A 27019-nucleotide genomic window follows, 5' to 3' on the forward strand; every position below is an offset into this window, starting at 1 on the left:
GCGAATTCTCGCGAGATGTTCCCCCGAGTCTTTCTACAGGAGCTCTCGCGAAAGTTACCCTTCTGCGCGCCCCTGAAGGTTCTCGCGAGAGTTCCGTGCCGATCGCCGACGGGGTGGACAAGATGGCGGCCACAACGACCATCTCCTTGGTGAGTCGCAGCGCGAGCCGGCTCTGCTCCGTGCGGCCTGGGCTGGATCGGGCGGGCGGCTCGCCTCGCCTCGGTCCGGCTTGGCTCAGCTTCCTTCGGGCCGTCCCGCGGCTCCCCGAGGCCCGGCTGCTGCTCGGGGCCCTCTGCTCGCCCCGCGCTGGGTCGGGGCCGGGGCTGCGGCCTGTCCCGGCGCTGCTGGCCGGGGCTGCGGCTCTGCTCGCCCCGCGCTGGGTCGGGGCCGGGGCTGCGGCTCTGCAGACCGGCACGTCGCGCCTGGTGCCCGCAGGTTCGTTCGGGAAGTAAGTTCTCGCTGTTGTCGTCAGAGGATTTTAGCGTATTTTAGAATGTGTTCTGCCCTGAGGCCTCGTGGCGTATGGCCCCGAGGTTGGGCTGGTGGTTTCAGCTCTGATGGAAGGGCTTTGCACGCCTGAGGCGTTGGGTGTTTTTGTGTTTGCTGTCAGTTTATCTGCTCGTGAAGGGATCCCAGCCGTACCCGTTTTGTAGGAGTCCATCGTGTTTTCAGATGGTTCAGTAGATTTCTTCTCAAGGAGCTGCTGATGCTGTGTGAAGCCAGAAGTCTCATTTCAGAGGCTTGTTTGTTTTCTGTGCGAGTGAAGTCTCAAATTTTGGAAGTTAAGTGCTTCATTCGGGTGCTGTTCAGCCTTTCTTGGACTAATTTGTTTTGTTCTTGTCGTTGGTTTGTTTTTTTTTTTTTGTTTTTTTTTTTTTGTTTTTTTTCAAAATACAGAATTGTAAATAGAATTGTGTGAAACGGAAACATGAAACCTCTGCTGTGTCACACTGCTGGGGGAGCCTGTGGTGTGAAAACTGGATGCTGGGGAGCTACCAAAGGGTGGCCATGCTGATGTGCCCCCCCAGGCACCATCTGATGCTCACAGCTTTGCATGGACCACTGGTGTAGCACAGCGGGATGCTTCATTATGTTTTTGTGTTTTCTGCTTCCTGACCCTGCCATCGTTTTCATTAAGATGTTGGATTTTTGTTCTGAACAGAACTGACTCCATAGCTGTTACCCTTGAACCCACACAAGACGGGAGGGGAGTCAGCTCTTGGGAGGGGGAGATGACAGCGGGACAAGGGAATGGTTTGAAGCTGAGGGAGGGCGGATTTCAGATGGATGTGAGGGGGAAGTTGTTTGCTGTGAGAGCGGTGAGGTGCTGGAACAGCTGCCCAGAGAGGCTGTGGGTGCCCCGTCCATCCCTGGAGGTGTTCAGGGCCAGGTTGGATGGGGCCCTGGGCTGCTGTGAAATGTGGAGGTTGGTGGCCCTGCCTGTGGTGGGGGGTTGGAGCTTCGTGATCCTTGAGGTCCCTTCCAATCCAATCGTTCTGTGATTCTGTGCAGCTCACAGTGTCAGCTTAATGTGAGTGTTCCCACTCAGAGAGCTGTAATCCTGTCACAGACAAAGCATTGCATGGAGCCCAAGCAGGCTTTAATGAACCTGGTGTTAACCAAGAGTTATCATTGGCTCTATGGACTTAAATTTAATTTAGGTTCCTGTAATGGCTATCCATGGCAGCAGCAGCTGGGAGGTAGCTTTGGTGTGTAGGTGAACACTAGAAATTGGCAGCAGCAGTCCTGGAACTGAAGGGAGCACCTCAGCATGTGACAGGGATGGAAGATAAGGAATGAGTGTATGAATTTCTTCTCAGAGTGGTCATGAGTTGCAGCAGGCTGCCCAGGGGGGTGATGGAGGCCCCATCCATGCAGGTCTCGGGGGTGTGGATGTGGTATGAAGGGATTCTTAACGGTCTGTGTGGTTTTTATGTGAGTTTTGTTCTGATCTTCCTGAAAACAGCTGGATCTGACCATCCAGTATGGTGTTAATTCATTGCGATTGGAGGCACTGCATGTTTTTACTGACCCACACTTGTTTATAGCCCTTAAGATACAGACTGAATTGAACATCCCAGCCATCAGTCATGCTGTGTGTGATCACTGGCACCTTTCCTTCCAAGGTCAGTGTCGCTGCCTCTCGCTGCTTTAGTCTTCCCTCTGTGCTGGAAGGGAAGCAGGCTGCTCTGATGTGCCTGGAGTCGCTTCAGTGCTGCTGCACAAACTGCTTCTCTCAGTGCAGCTGTAGTGCTTTTCTGCTCAGGGATAATTGAGATTGTGGTGGCTGGCTGGAAAAGTTGGAGAGTGAAGGGCAAAATGAGTTCAGTGAAGACAAACAGAGCTCTGGGGTTTGGCAAACATAGGTTTTACTCTCAGCTAACTTTCTGAATGGAGATGTCCAGTATGGGCTCTGCTGTTGTACTGGAAGCAGTTAATTGGGAAAACAGTAAAAAAATGGAAAGGAGAGGATGTTCCTTTGTCAAAAGCAATGCATCTTTTAAGGAGATTGAATTGGGTCTTATAAATCCTGTGAAAGCTGCACAATGTTTGATCACTTTCATGTTCATTGCATGCTTACCTGGTGCCACAGATTTACCAGGTATTGAGTCCACCAGTTTACATTGTTGAATACGTTTTATATGTAAACATATGACACCATTTTAGCAGACAAGATGGGATTCACCCCTTCTTCATCTGGTGTCTTCCATCCCACCTTCCCCAATTTGTTCTTTTCCTGATCTCTGTGTCACTGAGAAAAAGGATCCTTATTTCCCAGACCTGAACTTCACGTAGAAGCAGGCTGTGTACTGAGATGGTTTCACAGCTCTAACTTGCTGAATGCCACAAGCAGTCAGTTAACACCAAGGCTCTGTGTTAGGGCATTTCCTTACTCAGAATGTTACTATTGTTTACCTAGGGTAGTTCTGCTGTTTCTTCTTCTCCATCTGCATTTATTTCTCAGCACTTCCTTAGGATCCCTTTATCCCCTGCTGTTACTGTAGGCCATGTGTCTCTGTTTGCAGGACAGGCAGACAGGTGACATGGCATCGTGTCTGTAATTCTGTTATGGCATCTTTTCCTTTCTTTAGGGCCTGGACAGCTGCAGGTGCACTCATAACCATTCAGATCTTTGCTGTTAGAGCAGGGCTGTGGAAATGCCAGTGCGCATTGCAGCTTGGAGTATTGGCTCTAGATGTCATTTCATTGCAAATGCTGCCTTAGTGCAGTACCTCTAGGTGCACCCCTGGCTTTGTCCTCTGTCCACAGCGCTCCCTCCCAGGTGCTGTGCTTTGTGGCTGACATACTGACACTTCGTTGGGCAATCAGTGACTTTTCCCCAAGGGACTGAGATGATGGACAGGAGGGCAGTGTGTAGTGAGTAGTTCTGGAAGTCGTCCTGCCCTGCACTCGGCACTGTGAGGCCTCACCTCGAGTGCTGGGTTCAGTTTTGGGCACCCGAGCACAGAAAGGACATGGAGGTGCTGCAGCAGGACCAGAGAAGGGCAGCGAGGCTGAGGAAGGGCTTGGAGAATATGGCCTCTGAGGAGAGAGCGAAAGAACTGGGGCTGTTCAGGGTGGGGAAGAGGAGGCTGAGGGCAGACCTTGTCGCTCCCTTCCAGCGTCTGAAAGGGGATTGCAGCAGAGCGGGGCTGCTCTCTGCTCACTGGTGACAGGTGACGGGACGAGGGGCAATGGCCTGGAGTTGTGGCAGGGGAGGTTCAGGTTGGATCTCCGGAGGAACTTCTCTAAGAAAGGGCTGCTGAGCAGTGCAGTGGCTGCCCAGGGAGGTGGTTGGGTCAGCATCCCTGGATGTGTTTAACAGCCGTCTGGATGTGGTGCTCAGGGCCGTGGTTTAGCAGAGGGCTGTTAGGGTTGGGGTCGGATGGTTGGGCTGTGGTTGGACCTGGTGATCTTTGAGGTCTTTTCCAACCTGGGCAGTTCTGTGATTCTATCCAGAATGGTGTTGGTTTGAATCTCAGTTCTGATGCAGCTGAGTGTAGTTTACAAAGCACCGCAAGAACTGTGTCAGGGGAGCATGATCCATTTGTTTGTGCGTGTTTTTAAGACTTCCCATATTTTCAGAAGTTGGACTTGTATTGAATTTAGAGCTCTGGGGGAATTGAGTATGCTGCCAGATAGCATCAGTGAAATATGTTGCAGAATTTCCTTTTTCACTTCTATGAAAGAGGTGTTGCTCACACAAATGTGTGGTTATTCAAGCACTCCAGGATGCTAGAAAGATGCCGTGTTTCAGAAGGTTTAAATGCCTGCCCCTTCTCTGTGCAGCACACCTGGCAGTGCTGTTGGAAGGATGACTATTAGATGAAGCTTCTTGCTGGTTAGTTACTCCTCAAGTATCATCAGTAGTTTTTCCACTCCTACCTTATTTAATCTCCTGTGTTGCTCACTTGTTATGGTTCCTAAAATAAACAAGCCTCTGTATTTTTTTTCTCTTGTGTGTGTTTGTACTTCAGAGAAGTTCTCAGCCCTGTAATAGATTTCCAAGGGATGTGCCTGAACTCTTGGAGTTCAAACCACTCAAAGGGCCTCGCAGCGCTCAGAAGCAGTGTCCGTAGCACCAGGTATAGTTTGTGTTTCTCTCTCTGTAAAGGCAGCTCGCATTCTCCCTCCTGCTGGCAGCGTGACACACATTCCTGTTGCTCTCTGCTGTTGGAATGAGGCAGTTTGCAAGGAGCGTGGTGTGAAGCACAGCCTGCTTTTCCAGAGCTGCTGTCCCACTGCTGCCTGACAGCTCCACCTTTTCTTGGTAGTGCTGTTACCCTCACACACTTGGGAAGCACATTGGCTTTTTTTCAGTGTTTCATGGTCACAATTAATCCTGGAGATGGCGTAGCCTTCCTGCACTGCACAGATCACTGTTGCTGTATGGCTTTGCTGATTGCTTCCTGTTCTCAGTTTTAGTGTGGGCTGTGCAGTGCTTCCTTCTGATCAGCAGTGTGCTCTTGAGCTTCCCAATTTGAAGGCTGCAGTGGTTCCAACTGCCACTGTTCTTATTTGTGTGTCAGCTTTTCTTTTTGCGCTTTCTAATTCACCTCAGGTCCCTGTGTGATGTTTAATGGAGTTGTGAACTGCGGTCCATGGGGTCCAGTGAAGCAATTGCAACTCTAGAATGTTGTGTTCCAGTGCTTGTGCAGTGGGTATTTATGTTAGCATGGTTTATTTCCTTCCAGTACTTGAAGGGAGTGTATAAACAGGAGGGGAAGGACTGTTTGTGAGGGTGGATGGTGGATGGTGATGGGACAAGGGGAATGGCTTTAAAGTGAGCCAGGGGAGATTTAGGTTGGCTGTGAGGAGGAAGGTTTTCATCCAGAGGGTGGTGAGGCACTGGAACAGGTTGTCCAAGGAGGCTGTGGATGCCCCATCCCTGCAGGCATTTGAGGCCAGGCTGGATGTGGCTCTGGGCAGCCTGGGCTGCTGGTTGGCGACCTGCACACAGCAGGGGGTTGGAACTGATGAGCATTGTGCTCCTTTGCAACCCAGGCCATTCAAGGATTCTGTGATTTAACATCTGCTTAGTGTTTGTTATGCCAGAAAATGCTCATAGCCTCCTTAGGGTAAGCTCGAGACTGATGCACAGTCAGGATTTGCTATGGAATAGGCTATGAATGATTTAGGACATCTCTGGATGTCAGTGAGCTCACCCTGCAACTCCATTTGCTGTCCTGGTAGGCAGCTCCCTGCCCTCCTGCCCTGCAGAGCAGCAGCTGTGCTGTGACCTGCTGGGAGGCAGCATGCAGACCTCGGTGGTACACTGGGGCAGGCGGACTGAACTGGGAGGAACCTTTCAGTGGGTGAAGGATGGGCTTACATTCATGCATTCTGTTCTTATCTTAGGTTTGCCCTGTGGTAATTTTTATACTGGTGCAACTTTGCATGGGAGGTCCATTCAGCCTGATACCTCCCTGCAGCTGGACAGATGGGGTATTTGTTCAGTCTAGGATTTTAAGTTGTTTGGGAGAGGAGCTGAGTTCTGCTTTAATGGATGGTGCAGACAGAGCTGATAGGAGCAGCAGAGCAGGTGCAGATGTGTGGCTTCAGGCCAAGGATGCAGTCCTGGTGTGGGATGGATAGCTGCAGCTGTGCGACTGCAATGCTGTGGTCCGTTCTCACTTCTTCCTCTGATTCTGTAGGAAGGCAGTTTCTGCCATGGCACGGTATCTTTCCTCTTCTCCCAAGCAACAAATAGGACCCCAGGTTATGGCCACAAGTTGTGCCAGGGGAGATTTAGATTAGATATAAGGAAAAACAGCTTCTCTCAAAGTGTGGTCAGGTGCTGGAATGCCCAGGGAAGGGGTGGAGTCACCGTGTTCAGGAGGCATCTGCATGGGGTGCTATGAGATACGGTTTATAAGCTTAGATGGTGACAGGAGGACGGTTGGATTAGATGATATTGTAGGTCCTTTCTGACCTTGTGGTTCTATGATTCTACATCCATGTGAATGGAAGTCAGATCAGGTCTGCACAAGGAATGAACAGAATTCTTTTGGGAAAATGAGCACTGTTTGCCTCATTGTAAGGAATCTAATCCAGTAAGGTGCTCTGGTGGCTGTCAGGTAGGAATAGTCCCCATAGTGAGGCCTACAGCAGTGGGTGGGTCTGGCTGTCAGACTGCCTGAAGTCAGAGCATCAGTGAGAGCATTATCCAGATGTGTTTTAAACACCGACAGGTATGGGGCACAGACACCTCTAGGAAGTCTGTCGTCTTAGAAGGAATGCCATCCCACTTTATGCCCAGATTGAAAACAAGAAGCTGGTTAATGAGCTGGCTGAGCACCGATTAGCATTGCTTTCCCCCAGGTTTGCTGGTGGGAGGATCAGTGGCAGCGCTGCCTCCAGGGAAGGGAGCTGCAGTCCTGGGGCAGCGCCAGCTGTTGGTGCAGAGCTCTGTGCTGGCTGTGAATGGATCAGGTGTGTCCTCAGGGGAGGCACTTGGTGGCACTGATATTAAGGATTGCTGCATCTGAGCTTCTGTTGGTGCATGTGGAGCTTGCAGTTCTGTAGGCTGCAGAGGAGGCCCTGAGCTGAAGGGTCCTTCTTCCACCCTTTTCAGTGGGTAGGCTTGAGGATGGTTGTGTTGGCTCTGTACCTTAGGGTGTCTGCTGAGAACACAGATATGTGGCATTTCCCTTCTCTCTGCTGTTCACCTCTTGAACTTGGCAACCTCTGTTATTTCCATGGCAATTTCAAAATCAAATTATTACCCTGCATTGAGAATAACACGAATGTACTGGAGCTGCATTAGTGTTGAGGTGCTGTCCATCACTGCTGTGGAAGGAATTTGTCTGGTTAAAGTATTGGAGCGTTCTTGCAGTGTGTGTGGCTCCTTAGGGGGACGTGTGTGTGCAGTGCCTGAACCCCAGTGCTGGTGCTGGGTGTAACGCAGCCCTGTGCCTTGCAGGGAGCTGCAGCAGCAGCCTGCTAGCAGTGCATGCTGCCTTTGCTTGTGGTGGGATAAAGAGAATGCAATAAAGTGCAGAGTTTGCGTGCAGATGTGATGCAGATCTCTTGCTTTTAGCAGAATGGGTTTTCCTCTCCAAGGCGTCGAGTGATCCCAAGAAGCAGCTCTTTGCTGGTCTCTGTTTTGGGATCAGGGCTGTAAGAGCTCGATGTATCAGTGAGATCCTTTTTGTGAGGAGGACCGCTGGTCTGTCAGCAGTGTTTGTGCCTGCAGGGAAACTCTTCACTGTCAGTCAGTGCTCTGTTTGAATGGATGGGAACCAGATGAGCAGAAGGAATGGCAGTACTGCTGCTAAGCTGCTGGTTACTTTTATACTGTTGGTTTTTCCCATGTAATGGCTTTGCTGCAGTGCCAGGAGAGCTGCTCTTGTTTTACTAATGAACCTGAGCGGGTCTGTTTCTTTTTCTTTTTCTCCTCCCCATTCTTGTTGGAGAGTTCTGACATATTCTTTCATTTGTTTTTAACTGGAGAACTGAGATGCCCACTAAAAGGATTCCAGAGATGAGCCTTACTGTGACTGGCAGTGATGTGATGGGGACTGGGATGCCAGAGCACATGTTAAGAATATGAGTTGGTGGATGCTTAGCAGGCAGGCGTGAGCTGTTGCAATGCATGTGCCTTAGAGAAGTGTTACCTACACGGTGGGGATAATCAGTTACGTCACAGGAAGAAATCTTGGTATAAAACACAAGCATGAAGGCAGTAGGATACATTAAACCCAAAGAAGGATTTCATACATCAGTGAAACCATGAGATGTTAGTTCAGGAGCCCAGCAGCTCCTTTCATTCCTGTGTTGGGTTTGTGATTTTGCACGTGCAGGTAACGTGCATTGTACCAGGGATGAGAATGGTGGTGGTGTGACTCGGGACCTACAGCAGTGTTTTAATTTGGAGAACTGAGAGAAGATTGAAAAAGAGAATGTGAGAAACTGAGGGTAACAAACCGGTGCAGGGAGTAATGGAGAGAATGGGTGATGATGTTTGGTGGAGTGGAACTGTTGGGGGATGGAATGGAGATGGTGTAAGTGAAGGCTGGAAGTTATTTAATTTTTCTTTGTTGAAAACGTGATGGTTGGGGAACTCTTCAGATTGAGCTGCCAAGTTGTTTGTCACTTTGTACAGTGGTTGGATAGTGCTCCGTGGGAAGGGGACATAGCGTTTGAGAACAGGTTTGCATGACATACCAGCAGATTTGGGAAGGCTTTTTAGCCAATGCTGACATATTGGGATTCTGGAAATACTTAATCTGCATGGTTTTGTCAGAACAGCTTTTCCATGAGTGCTTTTCTATTTCCTTAGGGTACAGAGTCCATTAAGATGGAAAATGGTCAAAGCACAGCAGCCAAACTGGGGCTTCCCCCCCTCACACCAGAGCAGCAGGAGGCCCTCCAGAAGGTGAGTATACCCCACGTCACTCTGTCTCACACTTAATCACTCTTCTTTTATCTTCGTTTGGTTTTACTTTTTTGGTTTAGTTTTATTTGCTTGGTGGTTGCTATTTTTTTGCTGTGTTTTGAAACACACCTTTATTGTTGATATTACAAGAGCAGAACTCACCTGCCAGCAATGTGCAGGGGTAATGCGTGTGCTCCCTGTGGATTCGCACCTTCAGCGTTGTGCCCAAGGATTGCTTGGTTTAGCTTGCAGTTTAAAGATGATTTTTGGAGAGCACATCATGGAATTACCACTGGGGTAGGAGCTGTAATTTTTTTTTTTATAAATCTGAATCATAAGTAGATCACACTGTAATTCTGAGACAATATATAACTGCCACTGAGTTCCTGTGAGGAGCAGCCTTACACCACAAGCAGTAGGATTCTGATATGCTCCAGCTATCTCATTTCATCCACACAAGAACGCATCACAAAACATCTGTTGTCCCCTTACCCTCCTTTCTCATAAGGAGACCCAGTAGCACGCAGCAATTTGCAATCCCACTCGAGCCTTAATGTAGCTGAAACTTCAGTCCAGCTCTGTTTCTGGTACCGCTTTGTGCAGCTGGTGGGGAGCTTACAGCTGACTTGTGGCCCACTTTGCTGCTGAGAGCAAAACTGGGAAAAGAGGAGAAAGAGAACCAAACCAGGGGATGTGGGAGCTGTGGGGTAGGCACCTTCTGCATCCTGGTGAGGTGAGCCTAGCGTTGTTGTGGGTAGGCTTCATGTGAATGTTCCCGTTGTGCTGAAGCTGCTTGTGTATGTGTTTGGCTCACAGTGTGAGACGGCCTCGTTTCCTCTGGCTTCTCCGTAGCTGACAGATGTACATCCTCCCCTTGTCCATTTCCAGGTTTCCGAAGCACACGTCTCAAATCCACGGTTTAGAGCCTACTGTTCCCTGGCACCTCCCAAACACGTACAGCCACGGACAGCAGGTGCCTGAGGGGTTTTGGCTGAAAGTGTTTGTCCCGTGGGCACAGGCACATCTGTGGGTGTTAGGTTTCCTTTGACAAAAAGCCACCATTCTAACACCGCTGGGTGTAACGCTTGGGCTTTGTCAAATCTCTAGAAGACTGAATAAAAGAGATGAATCAGCTTTGTGTCCATAGGCTAGAAACTGGAATGCTGGAGCATTTCAGTGAGCGTGAGCAGTGGGTCCTTCAAGTCAGAAGAGGACAGATGCAATGAGGCAAGGGAGGGGTAGTGCTTAGCCAAGAAACTGGGCGTGGGCATTAGGAGCCCCTTTCCCTTCTGTAGAACCTCTTTGTCCAGATGTTCTGAGTGGAAAGGATTTGAAGGAGGCTATCTGTGCTGCCCTCATCCCGGCAGGTAAGGTGCTGCGGTGGGATCTGAGGGACAGAGGGAGGAAGAGGGGAAATACTGAGTGTGTAGTGCATGCTGCTTTCCTAACATTGCGCCTGCTGCAGATCGAGTCCATCCAACCCTCTGCTCAAGCATTGTGCTGTATTTCAGGGCTTGCAACTCCGAGATGCAGACCGAGACGTTAGTGAGCTGCTGGCTGCTGCCTAATGTACCGTGCCGTAGTGCTTAGGGCTGGAGCACCAGAAAGCACCATTGGCAGCCAGTTGTGTGGTTCTGGGGAGCGATGGTGTGAAGTCAAATGTCATTCTGTGTTCTGTGGTATTGCTTTGTGATTACAGAGCCTTGTATTTCCTCGTAGGCAAAGAAGTATGCGATGGAGCAGAGTATCAAGAGTGTGCTGGTGAAGCAAACCATCGCCCACCAGCAACAACAGCTAACCAACCTGCAGGTGAGAGGCCTTCCCAGATGCTCTTTCTGTCTTACTCTCCCCAACAAGGTGGAGTTCTTTTTACACTTAGAAGCAGAGCACAGCCCTGAGGCATGCCCGGAGCCAGGTACAAGCACTTCTATTTCCACAGTGAAATCGAAGTATACTGCCTTCAGCCCTCTAAAGAAATGCCCTTTGCTCACCTGTACAAATTGCCCCCCCCAGTTTCATGTATTCAAAGAGAAAATTGTTAAAAGAGTTTCTCTCCTGTTAGTTGGCCAAACACTTCTTAAAACACCAGAAGCTAAAGAATTAGCTGTGGGTTTCCCCTTCAGCTTATGTGTAAGGTGGTGTCTGGGGTTACTGAGATCAGTATCCTTTCACCATCTTTCCCACTTCAGGGGAGGGTGCTCTCTCTCCTCTGTTGTTGACAGTGCTGCCCCATTTTGTTCCCCTTCAGCCCTTGCCGGCCCTGCTGGGAAGTCATTGGCTGTTCCTGAAATTTAGGCTGCAATGCTTACATCCTGGGAAAGGATTGCAATTGAACTGCCATTTACATCTCCCTTCTGCTGGAGATTTCAACACATCTCACTGTTTTCTATTCAGTTGGGAAGCCCAAAATAATGGTTCCGGGGTCTGGATGTGTTTAATGAAGTGTCACTGTGGATGTGCTTGCCACATTAGGCAGCTCCGGCCTGTCAGGGCCGTGCGTGTTTCTGAGTGGCCGCTCTAGTTTGAGGGGCTTCTTTTTAAATGCTGGGGGTGAATCAACGACAGTGGTTGCAGAGGTTACTATTGCCTTGAGTCCCCCCTGGGAGAAGACCCTGCTTCCTGAGGCAGTGGCAGCAGCACAACTCCACCCTGACCTGGTGGCCTGGAATCTGCAGGGTCCCAGCGCTGGACAGTCCTTGGGACCAGGCAGTGAGGGGCGAGGAAGGAGAGGCCTCTCTCACAGGTTCCCTGTGCCGCCGCTCTGCTTGAGTTTGTACAAACAGCCGTAGTATGCTCAGCTCCAACAGACTGAACTCTGTCTTTACTGTCTTTCAGATGGCAGCAGTGACAATGGGCTTTGGAGATCCTCTCTCACCTTTACAATCGGTCAATAGACATATTCACTTCTTCTTGGGCACTTAGTCAGGGACTAGAATGGGGAAGTATGTAGCGGTGATACAATGCTCTTAATTCAACCCAGCACAACCCTCCCACTTACCCACCTGTTATGGACAAGCACAGCAAGCAGAGGCAAAGTGTAAACTCCCCAGAGGAAGACCCTGTGGGCTGAGTGCAGTCTGCTGGGACACGGGCAGTCGGGGCCCTGGAGTCAGTTGGCAAAGACAGCTTTAGATTTCGAACAGTACTGAACACACCTGTGAAATTGTGGGAGCTGCATTTCTAGGGACGCTGCAGTTCTGAGGTCCTGACCTAAAACTAACTGCCAAGGTAACTCACAAATGGGCAATTTCTTAATGAAGCAAACTGACAGCAGCAGAAGCCTGGCAGCCGCAGTGCTGGGGAAGGCTGGGGCACTGCAGGCTTGCAGAACATACTGTAGCCAAGGTGTAAGACTGTTCTTACTGTACAAATGTCCAGACTAGGTGAATACGGTATGTTTCAAGTCAAGTGAAAGCGTGATGGAAGTGACAGAACCACAGAGCTGCTCAGCTAACCTGTGTCTCTTTAGTGCTGCAGTTTTTAATGAGCTATGACAAAGAACTCGATGACTCTGATTACCTGGCATTATCCACCCCCTCCTTTTTCCTAGACATGTTGGACAATGGCCACTGCAGAAAGTGTCCAATAAGCTCCATTCTGCATGCAAAGGTTCATTTGCAAGTATTTTCCATCTTGTTGGAATATAATGTTTCTGTTTGGTGTAAAATGCATCTGGTGGCCTGTCCTCCAAAGTATAAAATAAAACTGCCTGTTTTCCCTCCTGTAATGCTGTCACGCTAGGTAGCGTGTCAGCAGGACAGCCAAGATAAAACTGATGGATGTGTGGAATGGAACAGGAGCAGGTATCTCAATGTGAGTTCTGCACAGGTGGTTTCTGAACCCTTGTGCCCTTTACCAGTTAATGTAGATGCTGAATTACAGCTTTAACCCCACCAATTTTTGTTAAATTTTATAGCTTGTTAATAGATGGGCAATAGATGAAAAGTATGTACCGATGGCATAACAGGAAATGATTGATTTCTCATTAGGCTCAGGGACATAGTTGGTATTTTGAATCCTTTCCCTCAGACTGTGGGCAGTTGGAGAGTGCTGCTGATGGGGCAGAACCTGGAGGCAGGAGCCTGCTCTGAATCACTGTGCTGTGCTACAGCTCAGTGCAGTTTGGGTGTGCTTTACTCAGCAGCTGCCCATCAGGAACGTAGGAAGTGCAGACTGGCTGCGTCCAACGCGTCCCGTTGGCGAGATTCCTCATTTCCTATGTGAAGGAAGTGCAGCCTGAGCTTCCCATTGGGATATCCTAGTGCCTGTCATTAAAGCTTCCTGTCTGCTTAATCCTCCAAGTATTACAGCTCGAGATTCCAATTTTGCATCAGCAAGATGAGCACAATTTCCTGGCGTTGTTGTGTTAAAACTGAGGCTGGTGGTGATGACTTTGCATCACCTCCTGCTTTAAAAGCAGCATTCCAAGGTGATGTTTTGGCTTCTCCTTAAAATCACCTTCATAAACACTTAACAACGTTACGCTGATAAAAATATTAACTGTTGCCCGTGTGATGAGGGTTGCAGGTACCTTAAGCTCTGTTTGGAGATGGAGTAAGAGGATCAGTGGCCAGCAAAAACAACTTGATGTAGTTAGTGAAAGCCAGTGCATTTCTGTCCGTGAGTTTCACAGACACACAGGTGTACATTACATCATTGCCCCAAATTGGTGCTGCTGAACCATGTCAGTGATTTACGTGTGCCTGTAGTCATGATGGTCTATCTAAAATTCTGCCTTTGTCAGTCCGGTTTTCCAGTGTGCTCCAGATGTAACAGCCCTAATGTGGCCCCACCTATTTCAGAATCTGTGCAGCAGTGTAAGATGTGGATATCCTCTTCTAAAGGTTGCTGCTGTGGGAGAAGGCAAAGGCCACGTTTCTTGCCACTGTTGCACTGATAACTGAAAAGAAGGGAGCTCATGAATTTTAAACATAGTCTTCAGAAGGTGGGGTTTGCCTCTGCCTGGTGCAGGGCTGCAGTATCTTGTCCAAGAGCACTCTAAATTTGTCTCACAGTCTGTGTCAGCGTGGGTGAGGCACTTTGCTCAGGCACGGGGTTAGAATGGTGGTGGCTCTGCACCGATAAATGGATGCAGCGCACAGACTGAGGGTCTGCTGGTCACTGGTTTTCATGCACCAAAGCTGGGAAGGTGGTGGAGAACCTGGGAGACAACACGTCAGCTCTCGTGCTTGTGCCCTGGTCCTCCCAGTCACAGCACTGCCGAGCTGTTGACAAACAGCTGGTTTTTAATTGTGTGAAATACTTAAACCCAATCAAGAGGCAAGTTTAATATCGCTTCAGGAGCAGCAGTATGGGGTGAGAACCGTTCCTGTTTATAGTATCCCTGTTTTGTGCAAATAGGAGTTGAACCTTCACCGTTTGTGTCCTCCTATGGTCAGGGAGAAGAATTCCTTCAGGTACAGTTCATGTCTACAGTCCCATGATTGTCAAAGATGGAACACTGCCCTTCTGTTCTGCCATGCGAGCTGTGGCAACCCCAGACACGTCAGAGCTATTGTGCTCATGCTTGTTACAGCATTCTGAAAGTGGGTCACTCATAAAGGCCTCGATTGCAGACCCCTTCACCAGCAGTGGTGGGGGTGACGTGGTTGTCCAGCACTGCCCACCTTTGTGCCAGGAATTGTGGTTCTGGGAAGGGAGAGGCATCAAGCTTAATGCTGCCTGCTCTGCTACAGCCTGTGAGCCTCCCTGCCCTACGTTTGTCCCATCTGTTCCACGTAGAACAGCAGCACAGCCCTGTGCACACCTCCAACACACTAACTCAGTCTTGCTGGTTGTAGGGAGCTGCCTCTACAGAGACTTCCCTTCTGCCTTGGTCCCAAGACGTGCTCATAGGACATGCTGGCCAAACCTGTGACTTTAGTAGGCAGTATCTTCCTAAAATAATGTTAATTGGTATTAGCAATTCTAGCATTGCAATATGGGTGAAAAATAATTGAAGGATACTGCTTTATTGGATACCTGCTTTAAGAAATGTCTGGATTTGTCTTGTAAACAGGTTTTCAGGCATACTTAGGAGAAAATAGCACAGAGACCTTCTCTGCACCGAAACTGATAAGGGCGGAGCCTTGGGGGGCTGCACCACTATCTGAGCCAGTAACGACAGGCAGTGATAAGTACTAGCACCACACACTTAACTAAGAAGTTTCGTTTAACTTTTTTATTTTGTTTTGTTTTGTTTTTTACTTTAGCTTTTGTTTTGTTTTCCTTTTGAAATGTGCGGTGGAAGTGGTGCCTAGTACTGGATCTCATACTGCCTGGGGTGGGTGGAGGGGAGGAGGAGGTGTGTGATGCTCAAGGGGGTGGGGAGGAGGTTCCCAATTCCAGGTCCTTTGCTGTCTGGGAGGATGGGGGGGGAGGGAGTGACCAGGTGGTGCCCAGTGCTGGATCTCTTGCTGCCCCATGAGGGAGGGAGCGGGAGGGATTGCAGTAGCATCTAGAACTGAGACCTTTGCTGCCAGGAGGGGGTAGGCTGTCCTAAAATGAAGTGATTTCCTCCTCCTGCAAACGTTGCTGGAGATGTGATCACGCTGGGGAGGGTCAGACCTTATCACTGGGGTTGGAGTTAAGGCTCCTGCGGTGGCAGACCCCAGCAAAGATTTGACTGCCCCGGGAGTGAGCTGTACTGCTTATCCGCTCCAGCAGTCTGTGCATTGAGCAGGAAAATACTTCTTTATCACTGCGTGTGCCAGGCTGTGCTGCAGCCCAGTGAGGAGCTACTTGCTGTTGGGTCAGAGCTCCTGGGAGGGAAGGAGGAAGGGGAGGAGGTCCTGACGTCCATGACCACCCCCTGATCTAACCAGACAGTTCTTCTTTCCAATACAGATGGCAGCCCAGAGGCAGCGCGCCTTGGCCATCATGTGTCGTGTTTATGTGGGCTCCATATACTATGAGCTGGGAGAAGACACCATTCGCCAGGCCTTTGCCCCGTTTGGACCTATAAAAAGCATTGATATGTCCTGGGACTCTGTTACCATGAAGCACAAGGTTGGTTAACAGCCCTTGAGTTGTGTGTTTCTTTTCTCGAAGGCCTTATGGAATTTATCAAGGAGCAGAAGGAGCCCTTATTCTCATAGACGGCTGCTTTAGTGCTTTGACTTGAGATAAATGTTTGTAGCTGCCTGCTCTACCTAGTTTGTTCAGGATTCTGTAGCTGTCCACAAAAGATGCTAAACAGCTAGCAGCGCTGTATGCGATGTCTCTAGGGCTGAGAGGCTCTGAAAACAGAACAAGTGGCCTTGGATCTGCACCTCAGCATGCAGTTTTCAGTTCTAAGTTCTTTTCTTTGAGGTCTTGTCAGGCCACAATAGTCAGAATCTGGTAGATGGGAAGTCTTGGCTATGTTAGCTGGCATCGGCATTGAGACAAGGTGCAGCTGGCAGGGCTGAACATTATCATCCTTCTGTCCTAGGGGTTTGCCTTTGTGGAATATGAGGTGCCTGAAGCTGCGCAGCTGGCCTTGGAGCAGATGAATTCTGTCATGCTGGGAGGAAGGAATATAAAGGTGAGTAGCAGGCGTGCTCTGAAAACTCTCAGCTCTCTTTACTGTGAATAAAGACTTTCTTGCCTAGAAATGCTTCCTGTAACACTGTTCTGTGGAAGATAATCTAAAATCTGTTCCCTGACAGATCTTCATTTTCAATGCGCTAAGCACGGTGGCTATTGGTCCCTTACCAGACCCATGTAGCATGCTAATAAAAGCAAGAAACTTGTTCTTGTAAGCTGGCAGTGTTACACACACGCACACATCATGAGAATTTCTTGAGGACAAAACCAAAGATGATCCCTGATGCTTCGTGCATTTTGTATACAGTGCATCTGTGGGTGATGGGTAGTAGCATCAAACTCTTGTTCCTCAACAGTGTGAGGAATTTCGAGTACCACTCCACCCTTCAGCACAAACTAAAAAGAGCAGTAGTTTTAGCTGTGTATTTTCAGGCAATAACAGATGATCTCTAAAAGGTGAAACTTTGGAGATTGAAAATTTGGGGTGGAAGTTAGTATTCTTTGTGACTTGTTTTATATCTTGCATTTCTCTGATGCATTTTTGCAGTGTACTGCTTCCAAGGGCTTTTAGGAGTCTTCAGAAGAAAGACATAGAAGCATTACCTTTTACTTTCGGCATTGTTTTTGCTTCCTGGAAGTTGTTCTTCTGCAGGTCAGGGAACAAAACTGCTTAGCTTGAGGGAAGCGTGGTGGAAGGGAGGGCAGTCAGTCCAGGCTGTTCACACTTCTGGAATCATAGTGCAGGTTGTATCCCAGAGCTGAGAGTCAGCTGTTGCCCTTTGCTGATTGTGACAATATGAGGGGTTACGTGGTTTGAAAAGGAAGTGGTTGTTTGAGTTCTTGCCTGTTGTGTGTCTCAGCAAGTCATGCTGCTGCCCTTCAGACTGCTTCACAGACTGCTGTGTTCTCTGCAGGTGGGGAGACCGAGCAATATAGGACAGGCACAACCAATTATAGACCAACTAGCAGAAGAGGCACGGGCTTTCAACCGCATCTATGTGGCTTCTGTACATCAGGACCTGTCAGATGATGACATCAAGAGTGTGTTTGAGGCCTTCGGAAAGATTAAATCCTGCACACTAGCCAGAGATCCCACAACAGGAAAACACAAAGGCTATGGTTTTATTGGTAAAATGGCTCTCTGATATTTGCTCTGGGGTAAAGAAAGTTGTTGGGATTGTCCTCACCAATTTTAATTCAGTGCAAGAATTACTTGAAACTGTGGGACAGAGATAAATTTGGAGCAGATAAGCACCTGTATTTAGAAATCTAATGAGTAGTCTCATGTTTTTGCTCAGTATTTACATGGATTAAGTGGTCTTGCTGCATCTACTGTTCTCAACACCTCTGCAATCAGAGGGCTGACTTGAGCAGGCTAAGCAATGAGGGACTTCTCGCTGGAGCTCTCAAGTCATTTTTATTTGTGTGTTCTTGGCTTGTTTTTTGTTTTTTTTGTTTTTTTTTTTTTTTACAAACACAAATCATATTTGTGCAGTGACAGTATTGAATTTAGAAGTTAAATATTCCCCCTTCTCATTGCAGAATATGAGAAGGCACAGTCTTCTCAAGATGCTGTTTCCTCCATGAACCTCTTTGACCTTGGGGGTCAGTATCTACGAGTTGGTAAAGCTGTGACTCCTCCGATGCCTCTCCTGACACCTGCCACACCAGGGGGATTACCTCCAGCAGCAGCTGTTGCTGCTGCAGCTGCGACAGCAAAGATCACAGCACAGGTAAGACACAGGCTGGAGTGACTGAGGTTAGTGGATAATTATTGTCCCCCTACTAGAAACAAGCATGCATGCTCTTCCAGCCAGTTGAGCTCGCTAGTTTGAGAGGAGGCTTTTGGCCTTGATCAATCTGATTCTGAGAGTTCACATGTAGAAACTTGCCCAGGACGCTTGTGAGTATCTGAGGAGAAGGATTTGGGTGTGTCGGTGGATGAAAGATTCAACATGAACTAGCAATGTGCACTTGCAGCCCTGAAGGCCAACTGTGCCCTGAGTTGTATCAAGAGAAGTGTGACCAGCAGGGCAAGGGAGGCAATTCTGCCCCCCTGCTCTGCTCTCGTGAGACTGCACCTGAAGCACTGCATCCAGTTCTGGAGCCTCCAACACAAGAAGGAAATGGAGCTGTTGGAGGGAGTCCAGAGAAGGGCTGCAGAGGTGATCAGAGGGCTGGAGCACCTCCCCTATGAGGACATGCTGAGAGAGCTGGGGCTCTTCAGCCTGGAGAAGAGAAGGCTTCAAGGAGATGTTATAGCACCTTCCAGTACCTGAAGGGGCCTACAGAAAAGCTGGAGAAGTGCCTGTTTATAAGAGCGCATAGTGACAGGATGAAGAGAAACAGCTTTAAAGTGGAAGGGAGTAGATGTAGGCCAGATATTAAGAAGAAATTCTTTAAATCATAGAATCACAGAATCCTGACAGTTGGAAAGGACCTCTGAAGGCCATCTAGTCCAACTCCCTTGCAGTGAACAGGGACACCACAGCTAGATCAGATTGCTAGGGCCTGATCCAGCCTCATCTTGAAAGTCCCCAGGGATGGGGCATCAACCACATCCCTAGGCAGCCTGTTCCAGTGTCTCACCACCATCATGATAAACCCTCCAGCTATGGGAGGCGTCACAATTGCAAGCACTCATCCTGCTGGGGGGACTTCAGCCACCCAGCCATCTGCTGGAAAAGTAGAGCAGCTGGCAATCCAGGAGGCTCCTGGGATGCTGAGAACAGCCTCCTCTCCCCCAGAGGGATGCAGTACCGGACCTGTTGCTCACCAGTGTAAATAAACTGATCGGTGACATCAGGATTGGAGGCTGCCAGGGCTGTGGTGACCATGCTTTGGTTGAGTTCGCGCTTCGGAGGGATGTGAGACAGGAGAAGGGTAATATTCAGGAAGCTAAACTTTAGAAAAGCTAAATTCCAGGTCTTCAAGGAGTTAGTCAACAGAACACCCTGGGAAACTGTCTTCATGGGCAAGGATCGTGGGCAAGGGCAAGAGCTGGCAGATCTGTAATGAGGCTTCCCTGGGTGTAACAAGTCAGGAAAGGGAGGCAAGAGACCAGCATGGGACCTGCTGGTCAAACTGAAGAGCAGTAAGAAAACATACAGGCAGTGGAAACGGGGACAGGTATGTGGGAAGAGTATAAGGAAGCCATTAGGCTGTGTAGGGGTGGAAAGCCAAGGCTGAGCTTGAACTGAGCTTGGCTAGGGATGTCAGAAAGAACAAGAAAACCTTCTACAGGTGCCTCAGCCAGAAAAGGGAAGTCCCATCCTAGTGAGTGACACAGGCAGGCTGGTAACAGCAGGCAAGGAGAAGGTTGAGAGCCAGCTCTTAAGGGTTCTATGATTCTATGACTCTTTGTCTAGGTAGATATGTCAATAATGAGGGAAGTGGTTATAGTAGAGGCTAAAAGAATGTATTGGTGAGAATGGGCAGACAGTTTTGAAAGCAGTAATAGTTGCGTGAGAACAGTGCTGTTGGAAAGGACCCTTGATTGTATAGCAGAGTTGGCTAGTCATGGTTCAGCTGTTCAGAAAGCAGGAAATGCAGTGGGTTCAGCAGAATTGGATGTCAGTGCAAGAGTCCTGCAAGTCTCAAAACTTACTTTCTTCAAATAGAAGCTCCTAATTGATTGATAGGTACTGATGGAAGATTACCTTTCAGAGTAACCCCCGTGTCTGTATTCCTTGCCTTGGGGACAGGATCTCTGCCTGCGTTGCTGTTGCTACAGCCCAAGAAAGCAGGGAAGCTGATCGGTGAACTCAGCAGGGCAAAAGAAATGACAAGCATGAGAGGGAAATTTTAAGTCAGAAATGCAACTTTTATCTGGAATTCACATGCAAGCCAAGGAAGAAGAAAGATACTCCATACTTCAAAGAAATTAAGAATAGAGAGTGGTTCTGAGCAGCAAAGATAGTTGTCTGTAACAGTCACAGTGAAAAGGTCCACCTTGAAGCAAAAATTAAGAAAACTCTATCACTATTTAAGAAGAAATGAGGCAGCTAATTACCAGCGTGGTCAATGTTTTGGTAGTCTTAGTGCAGCACTGAATGCTTACTGAAGTGTTCTTCCCTTTCATTAGAAGCATAAGGCAGACTGGCTAACGATGCAGACAGAATTATTGCGTCCTCCCTTGGTGGGAGGTTGTCACGTGCAGGTTCTTTGTAATTAGTCTTATCGAGTCAGGGATATTACTGTGTGTTGAAGAATAGTTTGTGTGGCACTTCTGTGTGATGTAGCATGGAAGACTAATTCTGTGATACCTGCAGACTCTGCTCTGACCCCAGTGGTAGGGAAAGGGTGAAAACAAGCTTTCAAGGTATAAAAAACCGCTGGAAGAAACAGCTATCTCTTTATATCTGGATGTTTTAGGACAATATCCCTGCCAAGTGGACATAACTTCCTTTGGTAAAACTGCTGTTACACTTGATAAGGAGAAATGTTTACTGAACGTTCTGTCAACAATTCAGGAGCTGGTGGAGACCCATAAGCACTTGAGAAGCTGTTACGTATAGCAGTGAGACTGCTGAAATGAATTCTGAGGTGCATAACCATGTGAGAAGAGGTGGAAATGAGCTCTGCTTGGAAACTGCTCACCCTTCACCCTCCTGGTGAAGTTGCTTTGAAGCTCTCCTTAATTTATCTCCGTTCACAGAAATGTTACTGATCTTACTGTGCACATTAGGAGAAGAATGCTAATTAAATTGGCTGGTAACACAGATGAGAAGCATAATTAACGTAGAGTATAATTGTAATATCAGAGAGGATTGGAGAAAGAACCATACTGAATTTACCAGTGGAGTTCAAAATAAATACTATGTTTAAGGACCAGAACCCCAAAATGTTTGCACTGATCTGTCAGAACTTACAGGATCTCCATGAGAAAGAAAGAGAAGGATCTAGATCAATAAGCAGTGGCTATAATAGCCTGGAAGGCAGCAAAAAATATGGGAAATAAGGTGCCCGTTATATCCCATAACTCCAATTGTGTTCTTCAGGAAAATGGAAACTGATATGTAGGGAGAAAACAGGGGAATGACCTGGAGTAGCTGTAGAAAAATATTGAGAAGTGCATCAGACCACTTGAGTGCAGTTCATATGGAGGCAAAGAAGGTGAGAAGATGGAAGAAAGAGGTGTGGAAGCAAGGAGGTGGTTAAAAAATTCTTTAATTATCAAGGCTGGAAGTTTGAAGCAAGTTTCCAATCATCAGTAGGGATGAAATTCAATAGGACTTCACCAGAAAAATGGTGGTGGCAGAAGTTAATGATATGATTTTTCTCATTCAGAAACTTACGTTGTGATATTGGTCTGCAGTCGCTCTGATTGCACTTCACAAGTGATGACTGGAGAGATGAGATGCTTGGTTTAAGCCAATGTGGAGGTGTGCAGCTTTTGTAAAGAACATGGCCATGCTCTCTCTTGCCCTGCCCTTGTGCTCGCAGGAGCGCTTCTGACTGCTCCGCTCCTTGAATCAGACAAGTTATCTGGTGGAAGGTTAACTCTTAAGAAAAACTTTAGCAGCACGTGGAAGCAAGTAGACATTATTCCTCCTCTGAAATTGCCTGCACTTTACAGAGCATGTACCAGAACCCCTTGGTGTCCTGTCACCTTGAAGGAAGGTTGAGGGAACTGGGCTTGTTTAGCTTGGAGAAGAGAAGGCTGCAGGGAGACCTGATGGTGGCCTCCCAGTGCTTGGAGGGAGCGGATAAACAGGAGGGGAACGGCTGTGTGTGAGGGTGGTGGTGATGGGACGAGGGGAATGGCTTTAAAGTGAGCCAGGGGAGGTTTGGGTTGGATGTGAGGAGGTTTTTGAGCCAGAGGGTGGTGAGGCAGTGGAACAGGTTGCCCAAGGAGGCTGTGGATGCCCCATCCCTGCAGGCATCCAAGGCCAGGCTGGATGTGGCTCTGGGCTGCTGGTTGGCAACCTGCACACAGCAGGGGGTTGGAACTGATGAGCATTGTGCTCCTTTGCAACCCAGGCCATTCTATGATTCTGTGATTCAGCTTGAGGGGATGGGTGAAATTGAGCTGCAAGAGAAAAAAACATCTTCCTCTGCTGATGTCGTTTACAGTTCCTGTAAATGGCATAAGTTTTTTCTTACGTAGTAGCCCTGGAGAGCTTTCATCCTCAGTATCTGTATACCTGGTATTAAGTGTGACAAGGGCTCGGTCTCATCTGGGTCCCCCTACGCATGTCTTAATGATGCAGAATTAACACTTGTTTCTTCTTGCAGGAAGCAGTGGCAGGAGCTGCAGTTCTTGGCACTTTGGCCACCCCTGGCCTTGTATCCCCTGCACTGACTCTTGCACAGCCACTTGGGGCATTGCCACAGGCTGTAATGGCAGCACAGGCACCGGGAGTCATTACAGGTGTGTTTGTTGCTCATTGTGTCACTTGCTTTAACTGTTAAAAACACAGTTCTCCACAGCTGGAGTCAAGATTAAAGAGAACTTAATGCTGAAATCCTCTTCCCTGCCTGTCGTTGTTGAGATCTGTAATTTGTGCAGCATAGCAGGAGTTTATGTTGATGTGTAATAGATACAGCAGGGGCACGAGCTACACAGCAGGAATGTGTGAGCCCTGAGTGAAGCTGGGAGAGTTGCTACCTCGTGTAGAGTCTTGCACTCAGTCTCACTTCAGGGCAAGTATATGGCAAATGTATTGAGTGCTTATTAAGGCTTACACCTCCCTGGTTGTTGGTGGTGTAGAGCGCATAAAGCCCATCTAGATGCTGTGGTCCTCCTTAACACCAGTTGATGTGTATCTGAATGTTGCCAAACATCAGTTCTTTGTACTACAAAATTTGTTCCCTTATAGGTGTTACTCCTGCCCGCCCTCCCATTCCTGTCACCATTCCCCAGGTGGGAGTTGTGAATCCCATCCTGGCCAGTCCTCCAGCTCTGGGCCTGATGGAGGTCAAGAAGGAGAAGGAAGAGGAGGAGGTGTTCCAGGAATCTGAGAGGCCGGAGATGCTGAGTGAACAGGAGCACATGAGCATATCTGGCAGCAGTGCCCGTCACATGGTGATGCAGAAGCTGCTTCGTAAACAGGAGGTGAGTGCAGCATGGCTGCTCTGAGTTGCTCCCAGCTGTCAGCAAGTTAGACAGCTGGGTTTACGCTAGGTATACAAAGCTAGCTCTGCAGCTTTGTATATGATATTGGCTTCCTGCAGCACTTGCTACAGGTGTTCAACTTAGCTCGTGTGGAATTACAGATGCTGTGTACTCATTTTCTGCTGTGAAGGTTCTCATTCTGCCTTTGAGAACTTCTCTGAGTTTCTCTGGGAGTGCTGGCCGGTCACCAGGCCAGGAAAGGCTTGGCTAGGAGGTCTTTCTGATTAAACCATGTTTGCTCAGCATCATTAAAAGGCCATTGTAGTTTGTTTTGGCTTGTAATTAAGGAAGTGAGACTGGCATGCTGTGACAGAGGCAATCTGTTCTGAGTTATTGAGTCCACCTTTTCCCTACAGTGTTTTACTGTACAATGAAACTATGAGGTGGTTATAAAATGAAATTTCACCGAAGATACCAGGAGAGAGAACAAGTTTGAATGGCAGAAAAGGCCTGCACACTAGAAAAATAGCTTGTAGATTGTGAGGTCTGGAACACAGACTGTGTTGTATCTCATCAGGTTTCTTGCTTGAGCATGACCACTGGTTTGTTTCTGTGCATGACTGAGACATGCAGATTTCCCAAGCTTTGACACTAAATAGACAATGTTTCTTCTCTGTATGCAAAACAGGGATAATGCTTCCACTGGCTTCATGACGGAGGACAGATGAGTTAGCTTGTGTGTGTGATCTTTGTTTCTCAAAGACCAAATAATTAGAGATGTCCTGAACCTTCTGATTTAATAGGTAGCTTTTCTCTGGCAGGTGTTTTCCCAAGTAATTCATTTGGCATACTTGAAAAAGCTTTTAGTAGTATCAAAAAAGAATCTTAAAACTACACCATTCTCAAAGATGTTTTGCATTCTTCAACCTAGACATACCCTTCAGATTTTGCTGTTTTGAGTATGGCTTGAAGAGGCAGTTGGGCAGATGTGCATAAAAGAACTGGAGCAAGTGTTTCTTAATTATACTGATCCCAAATCACTGTGACCACCAGGCTGTGACACCAGGCAGAGCCAGTGGTGGGAGGGAGGGATGTGGTGGAGCTGGGTCTGATGCACAGAGCCATACAGAGGCTGCTCAGAGGTGTTGGAGTCTCTATCCTTGTAGATGCTCAGAAGCCACATGGGCATGGCCCTTCCTGAGGGCTGGGTTTGGACTGGAGACCTCTGGTTTTCCCTTACAACATCCACAGTTCTGTGGTGCAGAGAGGAATGTTACGAGAAAAGGGCTTAATGGAGGGATATCAACTCTTTGAAAGGGTAGATAACTGCAGGACGAGGGGAAATGGTTTGAAGATGAGAGAGGGCAGATTGAGGTTGAATGTTGGGGGAAATTCTTTACAAACAGAGCGGTGAGGTGCTGGAACAGCTGCCCAGAGAGGCTGTGGATGCCCCATCCATCCCTGGAGGTGTTCAAGGCCAGGTTGGATGGGGCCCTGGGCAGCCTGGTCTAGCATTAAATGAGGAGGTTGGTGGCCCTGCATGTGGCAGGGGAGTTGGAGCTTCATCCTTGAGGTCCCTTCCAACCCAACCATTCTGTGATTCCGTGATATGTACCAAAGGAATGTTGTGGGCACACTGAAAGGTTCATATGTTGTCATGCGCTGTAGTTAAATACTTGGTCAGCCATTGCCTGATAAATACTGCTCACTGAACAGGGCTGTGGGCATCAGCAATATTGTGTGCTCTGTTTGTTGAGAGTTGGGATGATTGGGCTTTGATAATCTTGAAGTTTTTTTTCCAACCTAAATGACTCTTTTCATTGTCTGAAGTTTTAGTGGGGAGAAAATAGTTGGTTAAACTTCCTATGTTATTCTGACACAAGAAAAATTTTAAATCCGTGACAATAGTGAAGGAGGTATCAAAGCAAAAAAAGTAAGTGGATAGCAACAGCTACCCAAAAAAATGGGATCTTCAGGCTACCCACCCTTCAGAGATGGGGTACTGGCTGACGCTCAGCTGACTGTGAGCCAGCAGTGTGCCCAGCTGGCCAAGAAGACCAATGGCACCCTGGCTTGTACCAGAAATGGTGCAGCCAGCAGAGCAGGAGGTGATCATCCCTCTGTACTCAGCTCTGGTGAGGCCGTACCTCAGTGCTGTGCTCAGTGTTGGGCCCTCACTGCAAGAAAGACACCGAGGCCCTGCAGTGTGCGCAGAGAAAGGCAGCAGAGCTGTGAGGGGTCTGGAGCACAAATCCTATTGGAGCGGCTGAGGGAATGGGGTTGTTCAGTGTGGAGAAGAGGAGCTCGGGGGTGACTTTATTGCTCTCTACAGTGACCTGAAGGGAGGTTGTGGTGAGCTGGGGTCGGCCTTTGCTCCCGTGTAATAATGATAGGATGAGAGGGAATGGCCTGAGGTCGAGCCAGGGGAGATTCAAGTTGGATATTTGGAAAAACCTCTTCTCCAAAAGAGTGGTCAGGAGCTGCAATGGGCTGCCCAGGGAGGTGCCCAGGGAGTCACCGACCCTGGAGGTGTTCAGTGAACATTTAGATATACGAGGGACGTGGTCCTCTGGGCGGTGATAGGTAGGAGGTTGGACTGCATGATCTCGGATGTCTTTTCTAACCTTTGTGATTCTAAAAAGCATCCAGGATGGCTCAGCTTTTCTTAGCGAGACCAGCTGCAATATAGCTGGCAGTGAATGAGATTTGTTCGTGTTTCTGATAGCTGGGGAGAAAAGTTAGACATTTTTCCATAAGAATTTGGGATATTATTGACACTATTGCCTTCACGTAATACATTTGTAAGACGTAACAATGGGAAATCTGGTGTACTAACTAATTTGTCCTGTTCCTTCTCCCTGCAGTCCACTGTGATGGTGCTTCGCAACATGGTGGATCCAAAGGACATTGATGATGACCTGGAGGGAGAAGTGACGGAAGAATGTGGCAAATTTGGGGCTGTAAACAGGGTCATCATCTACCAGGAGAAGCAGGGAGAAGAGGAAGATGCTGAGATCATCGTCAAGATTTTCGTGGAGTTCTCCATGGCCTCAGAGACTCACAAAGCCATCCAGGCTCTGAACGGGCGCTGGTTTGCTGGCAGAAAGGTGGTGGCAGAGGTGTACGACCAGGAGAGATTTGACAACAGCGACCTGTCAGCATGAACTCTACAGAAAGGACTTGGCCCCTGTCCCCTCTGCCTGTCTGTTTTTTTAGCCATGTGTAAAGAATGCTCCCAAGTGGGCACAGATCTCTGTGATGTACTCGTAGTTTGGATAAAAGCACCAAGAAAGTTAACTTGTGTTTTTGTGTGTGTTAAAGGGACGAATACCCATCAGCCAGGGCAGGTGGGTGTAGCTGCATCAGCCTGCAAGAGCGGAACCAGAGCCTGAAGAGGGGCCCTGTGTGCACTTTGTGCCTCACACTGCGGTCGCTGCAAAAGCACTCCAGTCAGGATCCTGCCGTGCCTCAAGGGCTGGAATTGTGTTTTCTTCAGAAATGGGCCATTGGGATTGAGGAGGGAGGGGTCTCTCAGTGATACAGCAGTGCTCAGAGGT

At 48.3% G+C, this 27019-nt stretch overlaps 1 protein-coding gene across 4 annotated transcripts; it reads left to right on the top strand.

The window, feature by feature from the left end:
• Positions 1–26759, top strand: PUF60 (poly(U) binding splicing factor 60). 4 transcript variants are annotated; one of them, XM_090138238.1, is made up of 12 exons: positions 1–149; positions 8783–8878; positions 9767–9851; positions 10598–10687; positions 11714–11764; positions 15725–15886; positions 16311–16403; positions 17320–17533; positions 17948–18138; positions 22643–22778; positions 23227–23462; positions 26327–26759. In XM_090138238.1, the coding sequence occupies exons 1-12, from the start codon at positions 16–18 to the stop codon at positions 26624–26626; spliced, it is 1788 nt and encodes a 595-aa protein (XP_089994364.1). In that variant the 5' UTR covers positions 1–15; the 3' UTR covers positions 26627–26759. The 4 variants fall into 4 exon arrangements, with proteins under 4 accessions (XP_089994364.1, XP_031462240.1, XP_031462242.1 ...); XM_031606381.2 differs by lacking the exon at positions 9767–9851 and adding an exon at positions 4479–4586 and having other exon boundaries at positions 96–149; XM_031606380.2 differs by lacking the exon at positions 9767–9851 and having other exon boundaries at positions 6–149.
• Positions 26760–27019: the final 260 nt, after the last annotated feature.

The sequence above is a fragment of the Phasianus colchicus genome, chromosome 3, assembly GCF_987193195.1.
Source record: "Phasianus colchicus chromosome 3, bPhaCol1.hap1.1, whole genome shotgun sequence".
Taxonomy (NCBI): Eukaryota; Metazoa; Chordata; class Aves; order Galliformes; family Phasianidae; genus Phasianus; species Phasianus colchicus.

Excerpts from the sequence above, each read along its gene's own strand:
- PUF60 (XM_090138238.1), top strand. The coding sequence starts at position 16 with ATGTTCCCCCGAGTCTTTCTACAGGAGCTCTCGCGAAAGTTACCCTTC. Across the intron at positions 11,765-15,724 it reads CTCTCTCACCTTTACAATCG|ATGGCAGCCCAGAGGCAGCG; the intron begins GTCAATAGACAT and ends TTTCCAATACAG. Across the intron at positions 17,534-17,947 it reads CAAAGGCTATGGTTTTATTG|AATATGAGAAGGCACAGTCT; the intron begins GTAAAATGGCTC and ends TTCTCATTGCAG.